This window comes from Elephas maximus, chromosome 2, assembly GCF_024166365.1.
Source record: "Elephas maximus indicus isolate mEleMax1 chromosome 2, mEleMax1 primary haplotype, whole genome shotgun sequence".
NCBI classification, from domain to species: Eukaryota; Metazoa; Chordata; class Mammalia; order Proboscidea; family Elephantidae; genus Elephas; species Elephas maximus.
In genome coordinates, this window is record NC_064820.1 from 152826011 (window position 1) to 152833591 (window position 7581).

At 54.6% G+C, this 7581-nt stretch overlaps 1 protein-coding gene across 4 annotated transcripts in view; it reads left to right on the forward strand.

Annotated features, from left to right (window-relative positions):
- CXXC5 (CXXC finger protein 5) overlaps positions 1 to 6254 on the forward strand; it is a 35098-nt gene extending 28844 nt beyond the window's left edge. For all 4 annotated transcript variants that reach the window (XM_049873790.1, XM_049873788.1, XM_049873789.1 and 1 more), the window contains exons 2-3: positions 2639 to 3713; positions 5186 to 6254. In XM_049873790.1, coding sequence (XP_049729747.1) covers positions 2799 to 3713; positions 5186 to 5230 — 960 coding nt within the window. In that variant the 5' untranslated portion in view covers positions 2639 to 2798 and the 3' untranslated portion in view covers positions 5231 to 6254. The remainder of the gene's footprint in view (positions 1 to 2638; positions 3714 to 5185) is intronic.
- The last annotated feature ends 1327 nt before the right edge of the window (positions 6255 to 7581 follow it).

Here is a 7581-nt window from a genome sequence, read left to right on the forward strand (position 1 = left end):
GAGCAGCGTTAATGCAGCTATCGATTTCTGCCACCAGCCAGCAGGCCACAGAGACGGAGGACATACACAGGGGCTGGGGTGAAGACTGCTCTCCTCCCCACCTCTGCCTTCTCCTGTCTTCTCCTCTCACCCTGTATCTGAAGCTGTAGGGGTTATGGTCCAGGGAAGGGTGGTTGAGCTCTGATGGGCAGGGGCTGGATGAGTTGATTTGGAGTGAGGAATGGTTTCTGACCATGATTTCACTGGTCCCTGATTCCCGGAGGGGTCACCAGCCTTTGAGGGAAGAAGCCCAAGAGCTATCCTGCGCCTGGCCCATGGGAGGTGGGACAGACACTGCTGTCCTGGGCACACGTGACCACCCCCCACCCCCCTTTTAGCACAACTCTGACCTTTGTGCCACCACCAGCCTTGCCTGGATACCCTACAAGGCCCTTCTGGGTCTGTCCTGGTAGAATCTGCCAGCTTGCCCAGCTCTTCCTCACTGCCTGTGGACCATAGCTGAGAAGGAGCATAGGTGGGGCATGCTGCCCACTGGGGAGGACTGGTGTCTGGCTGTCTGCTGACACCTGCCATTCTCCTTACCCTGGAGACAGGAGCTTTTCCATTTCCCACACCTCCTTTTTGTGGCTACTCCTTAGCAGTACTAGGGCAGGGGGTCCTGCCTGTTCAGTGCCTCAGTTGCCTCCTGTATAAATTGAGGGTCATACTAGATGTCTCCTGGGGCAGGCTACATCCTGTCCTGTGACTAGGGGATGATGGGGTTGTCTGGGGACAAAGCTGCAGTGTGTGCAGCCTTCGAGTCCAGGGTGGGGCAGGCCCAGCCAGATGTGTACCTCCCCCTTGGGCCCCAGCTGTTCAGGGGCTGGGCCTTGTCCTCCCTCCCCTCTCCTTGGGGATGCTGGGCTGCAGCATGCAGACAGAGAAGGGATGCTAGAGAGCCAGGACTGATGAGCAAGCTACCACCTCACTCCATCTGGACCAGTTTCTTCCAGAGCTCCTGGCCAAGGATGCTGGCTGTTCAAGTGCCTTAGACTGGGGACCTGGACTGAGCAGGCCCTGTCCTGGGAAGGGATGCCTCAGAAACATGGGGGTGGCTAAGGGCGAGCTCCTGCCTGGCTTCATTCCTTGGAGGATCACACTCACTCTTCAGTCCCAGCCTATCCCAGCCAGAGGCCCCTCCTGTCCACAGCCCACCCAACTCTCTGGGTTCTCACTGAGACCTCTACCCAGACCCTATTTTGTAGTTCTTGTGAGGCCCCTGCCATTGCCCAGTCTGAGAGCCAGGCCTGAGCACAACAGTGAAGCCTGAGTAAACAAGAGCGAGGTCTGAGATGATACTGACTATGGTTTGGGAGCTGAGGAAGAAGTGTGTACCGGCGTGTGCACAAGCATGTCCTCCCACTGCTGTAGGAGAGGACACATCCTCTGGCCCAGGGCTGTCTGCCCTGTGGTGGGAGGATAGATGCTCCTTGAAATAAGAGTTCTGTGCTCTACTTAGTAATCTGTATTAAATGAAATCGAACAGATTCCTTTTCCTGCAGGACTTATCAGAGCCTTGAAATAACAAATGCATACTAGGAACCTCCAAATGAGGATCCAGGGACAGCTTCCCAGACTTTTTAATCTATACCCTAAAGCCCTTTGGAAACACTGGTGGCTTAGTAGTTAAGAGCTATGGCTGCTAACCAAAAAGATTGGAGTTCGAATCCACCAGCTGCTCCTTGGAAACCCTATGGGGCAGTTCTACTCAGTCTTACAGGGGTTGGTATGAGTCGGAATTGACTCGACAGCAATGTTTTTTTTTAATGGGTAAAGAAAGGCCTTCAGAAGGCTGTTCTAATCCCTTCTCTCTTGGATCAGGGGGAAGTTAACAAACATCTTCACCTCTCTCCTACCCTCAACACGGTAAGGACTGCCTGCCTCCCTCAGGTCTTCCCACACCCTAAAAAAGGCAACCTGTTGCTGTCAATTCTGACACATAGCAACTCTATAGGACAGAGTAGAACTTCCCCATAGGGTTTCCAGGGCTGTAATCCTTATGGAAGCAGACTGCCACATCTGTCTCCAACAGAGCAGCTGGTGAGTTCTAACTGCTGACCTTCCAGTTAACAATCGAGCACTTAACCATTGTGCCACAAGGGCTCCTTCCCCATACCCCAGTAGGGCAGCTTTGGGCTGGGGGTACCTGGGCTGGGCCATGCTATTTGGTGTCCATATGTCTGTGAACTTGACAATTCTCCTAAACGTTTTTTTTCCTCATCTGTAAAATAGGGTATTACTCTTATTTGCTGTTGAGTCAATTCCAACTCATAGCAACCCTAAATGACAGAGTAGAACTGCCCCACGGGGTTTCCTAGGCTGTAGTCTTTATGGGGGGAGATTGTTAGGTCTTTTCTCCTTTCAGTTAGCAGCCGAGTGCTTAACCATTGCGTCACCAGGTTCTTGTGAGTATTAAATGAGATAGTACAAATATAAAATCGCTAACCAGGGTGGGTCTGCCACTTAGTAAATGCCTAGTCAGGCTATTGGTTGTTAACAATGGTAGTACCGTTGAGGAGGATGATGGTAGTGGTTGCAGTGATGATGGAGGAGGTGGTGTTTACTGCTGCGCTGACCCTGCATCCTCTTATCCCAACAGAGTGAAGACACTTCCACATGGGCATCTGACCATGTGCCTGCCCTGAGCAGCAAGGCCCACCAAGCATCTCTGTTGAGGGCAGCAGGGCCAGACACTCGTCTGTGGACCCCCAGCAGTTGGCAGGCTCCCCTGGCGGCGGGGTCTGGGCCTTGGCCCCACCATGTCAGGCCTCGGCAGTGGCCCCCAGGATGCCGGCGGCAGCAGCTCCACCACCACTAATGGCAGCAGCGGCAGTGGCTCAAAGGCGGGAGTGGCAGACAAGAGTGCAGCCGTGGCTGCTGCAGCACCAGCCTCAGTGGCAGAAGATGCCCCACCCCCTGAGCGTCGGAACAAGAGTGGCATCATCAGCGAACCCCTTAACAAGAGCCTGCGCCGCTCCCGCCCACTCTCCCACTACTCTTCCTTCAGTGGCAGTGGTAGCAGTGGAGGTGGCAGTATGATGGGTGGAGAGTCCGCCGACAAGGCTGCTGCAACCGCAGCTGCTGCCTCCCTGTTGGCCAATGGGCATGACCTGGCAGCAGCCATGGCGGTGGACAAAAGCAACCCTACCTCAAAGCACAAAAGTGGTGCTGTGGCCAGCCTGCTGAGCAAAGCGGAGCGGGCCACGGAGCTGGCAGCCGAGGGACAGCTGACGCTGCAGCAGTTTGCGCAGTCCACAGAGATGCTGAAGCGTGTGGTGCAGGAGCACCTCCCACTGATGAGCGAGGCTGGTGCTGGCCTGCCTGACATGGAGGCCGTGGCGGGCGCCGAAGCTCTCAATGGCCAGTCCGACTTCCCCTACTTGGGCGCCTTCCCCATCAACCCAGGCCTCTTCATCATGACCCCAGCGGGTGTGTTCCTGGCGGAGAGCGCACTGCACATGGCTGGCCTGGCTGAGTACCCCATGCAGGGAGAGCTGGCCTCCGCCATTAGCTCGGGCAAAAAGAAGCGGAAACGCTGTGGCATGTGCGCGCCCTGCCGGCGGCGCATCAACTGCGAGCAGTGCAGCAGTTGTAGGAACCGAAAGACTGGCCATCAGATTTGCAAATTCAGAAAATGTGAGGAACTCAAAAAGAAGCCTTCCGCTGCTCTGGAGGTAACAGCGCCTTAGAGGGAGGTGTGTGGGCTCTTGCGTCTATGTGGTCGTCCAAACCCACTCCTACCCCCACCCCTACCTTTCCTACCTGGGCAAGTATCAGAGGGATGCCCAGCCAGTCCCTGGAGTCTAGGGGTCTGGGCCAGGCTCCAAGACACCATTTCACTGCCCTAAAAGTCAGAGCCACATCCTGAGATCCTGTCAGGCTGTAGTTTGTAGTATAAGCATAAACTTCCAGGCAAGGGAGCTAGCATTCCCTGCTAGGCCCCAGGATTCTGATCCCCTTCATGGGATTCTGGGTCAGGTATTGAGATTCCCATACAGATCCTAAGAGTCTGGTTCTGTCCTAAAGCTTCCAGTCCATGACCCAAGTTTCTGGGACTTTACCATGTCCCATAGGAGGGGTTCTGCCCTTTGGACCCTGTGGCTTAGAAGATAACCTTCACTTGACCATCCAGAGCCAGTCATTACCTCTAAGGCCCCTAGGATAGATCAGCTCTAGTGCTGGCTGCATGCTCTGAGACCCAGAAGAACCCTGGATCTGGGCGCTGAGTTAACAGATTTGGGGTACCTTGAGGGGGGCCCCAGGGACCAGCCTGACTGTGTGGCTAGTAGCCAGGGGTCCTGTGGTCCTAGGGCTGAGGGGTGGCCATGTGCCTGGGGTGTGGGCAAGGCCTGTCCACTGTGGGATTGGTTTAGAGAACCCAGAGGGGTTACTATGCTGCTTTCTCTCCACCCTTGTGGCAGGGCCTATCCCTGTGCCCCTAGCCATGGCACCCTAGCTGGGGTGCCAGGCCCGAGTACAAAAGCATCTTTTCAGCCTGCTGCCTCAGCCTGACTCCGCCCCTCTACGAGTGGGCTTGACGCAAATGTCTAGAATGGCTGGAAAACAACAATGGTATCCTAGCCTTGGCCTCTTGGCTGCCCTCCCCTGAACTTCCTCATATGTCTGCTCTCCCACCCAGAGAATACACCTGTATGCACACAAAGGCACCTGCCTGCTCTCTTCCAATGTAGAGACACACACATACCCCTATCCAATACACATAAGTCTAATCATATAATAGTGTTTTGATAAACACACTCATACACACAGCTCAGTATACACACAACACACAACCATAGCGCTAGGCAGACACCTGTATACATACCCAGTACGCACATATACACTCTTGGACAGAAGCGTCCACACAGCCCCCACACTCCCCCCACAGCCACCTGGTGCTTCCTGTCTGGATGGAGGGTTCCTGGGCACAGTGACTCCGCAGGCCTCAGGGTGCCCCTGGCCCTCCAGCGGCCCATCAGGTCAAGACTCCTCTGGCCTGGCTGGGATGGGCAGGAACTCCGCAGGGCGGCTGCTCTCTGTGTCCGTCCCTCCGCCACGAGGCCATCCACGGGGGAACGTCTTTGCGCGAGGCCCACCTGGACCCTGACTGAACTCTCTCCTTGTTTTTGTCTCCCGCCCTCGCCAGAAGGTGATGCTTCCGACGGGAGCCGCCTTCCGGTGGTTTCAGTGACGGCGGCAGGACCCCAAAGCTGCCCTCTCCGTGCAATGTCACTGCTCGCGTGGTCTTCGGCAAGGGATTCGGGCGAAGACAAACGGATGCACCCGTCTTTAGAACCAAAAATATTCTCTCACAGATTTCATTCCTGTTTTTATATATATATTTTTTGTTGTCGTTTTAACATCTCCACATCCCTAGTATAAAAAAAGAAAAGGAAAAAAAAAATTTAACTTTTTTGGGAAGAACAGCAGCAACAACAACAACAAAAAACAGAGGTAAAGAGGAATCTATAAAGTACCGAGACTTCCTGGGCAAAGAATGGACAATCAGTTTCCTTCCTGTGTCGATGTCAATGTTGTCTGTGCAGGAGATGCAGTTTTTGTGTAGAGAATGTAAATTTTCTGTAACCTTTTGAAATCTAGTTACTAATAAGCACTACTGTAATTTAGCACAGTTTAACTCCACCCTCATTTAAACTTCTTTGATTCTTTCCAACCATGAAATAGTGCATAGTTTGCCTGGAGAATCCACTCATGTTTATAAAAAGAATGTTGATGGCGTCGTGGAGAAGCCCCTCTGTCCCCATCTACACTGGCAGAGCTGCCGGCAGGAGCTCGTGGAGCGGGAGGGAGTACCCACCCCCCGGGCCCGGGCCTGCTATGCTGAATCCACAGTCCCCAGAATTGGATCTCCCACCCCAACAGTAAGGATTTTGGAAAAATGAAATTTCTGTTCGTTTATCCATTGAGATCTCTGGGGAGCCCATGTCTCGATATTTCCAATCCTGGCTACTTAGAGAAAATAAGCCCTTTTTTCTGGCCTTGCTGATGGTGACAGAAGAAAGCAATTCTTTGTGGGGCCCTCCCACCGGTGGGGGTGGGTACCCAGGGGGGCCCCTGCGGCCCGGGCCCCCTGCCCATGGCCAGCTTCCTGCTGATGAACATGCTGTTTGTATTGTTTTAGAAAACCAGGCTGTTTTGTGAATAAAACGAATGCATGTTTGTGTCATGAAGCACCACTTGGCTTCTTGCTGTCCGCTTTCGCTTTCGGCAGACTGTTGCTGGGCAGGGGTTGTTTGGGACCACCTTGGGGAGGAAGGAGGATGGCCCAGGGACAGTTAGAGTGGGCATCTCTTGGAAAGAGAAGCCACCTTGACAGGATGGAATTGCTCTTAATGTGGAAGTGGCCAGTGCTGGAGACCTCACCTGCTTGACGGTATACCATACCTCAAAACCTGGCTCTGGGGATCTTCACTCACCTGGAACCCCCATCTTTATTCACCTAAACCCACCATGGCCTGATCAGAGCAGAGCAGCTCATAGTTTTGGGGATGAGGCCTGAGCCTGTTAGGCTCTTATTTCTCTCCTTACAAGGAAGGAATCTAGTGCCCTCCAGGGAGCAGTTTCAGCCCAGGCTTGTGGGGACCTGGCTATGCCCATCACACATAGACTGCCCCCCACCCCGACATATCCCTCTTCAGGCTTGAGGGCTGCTGGGCTGAGACCTGGGGGTGCTCCTGACTTTGGTTCTCCTGTGATTGTCCCCACCCCCTGAAAGTTTGTTGGCACAAGGTTGCCCAGGACCTCAGAGGCCAGATATCAGGGGAAATCACAATGCAATCACATGGTCTAGGCCAGGGCAGCTTGAACAGGAAAGGATGGCCATTGCACCCTCCTCCCTAAACATACACGAAGGCCATCCTGAAGGGCAAGGCCTAACCATCCACTGGACCCGGGGAGCCTTCTTGCCACCCAGCTGCTTTTAGCCTGGCTGAGATGGAGGTTAGACTCGAAGAAGGACTTCCTGATTGTGTGGGGGTCTGGCCTCAGGTAGGTGAGGGCTTCTAGGACAGGAGAAGGAGCAACTTCTGAAATGGAGTTGGGGGTTAGTTGGGAGAGATGGAGTGTTTCTGCTACTGTTTGTGGGAGGAGAAAGTAGCCACATGGGTGAGGGCTCTGACCCCCAAACCCCTTCCCAGGTGTCACAAGCCCCCTTCAAGCACCAGGGGCTCAGCAGCCAGGCCTGGCACAGCGGGGGCAGGCCGGGGTGTGGGAGGCAGCTTTCAACTCCATCTCTGCCTGGGAAAAATTCCCTTTCATGTGGCTGCCTGTGATCTCTCCAGGCGGCTCTGCCAAGGCGGGTGTCCAGCGGGGGGTAGGGGGGGAGGTGTTCTAGACAGGGGCACCCTCATCCCCAGCACAAGTCAAACTGCAGCACTTCCGAAACCTCATGGGGGTGGGGGAGGGTTCTTACCCGGGGTGGAAGGGGGAGCCTGACCGGTAGGGGGCGCCCAGGCAGAAGGTCCCTCCCTGCCCACCCAACTGCTGGCAGAGCTTGGGCGCAGATGGCCTAGGCCGGCCCTC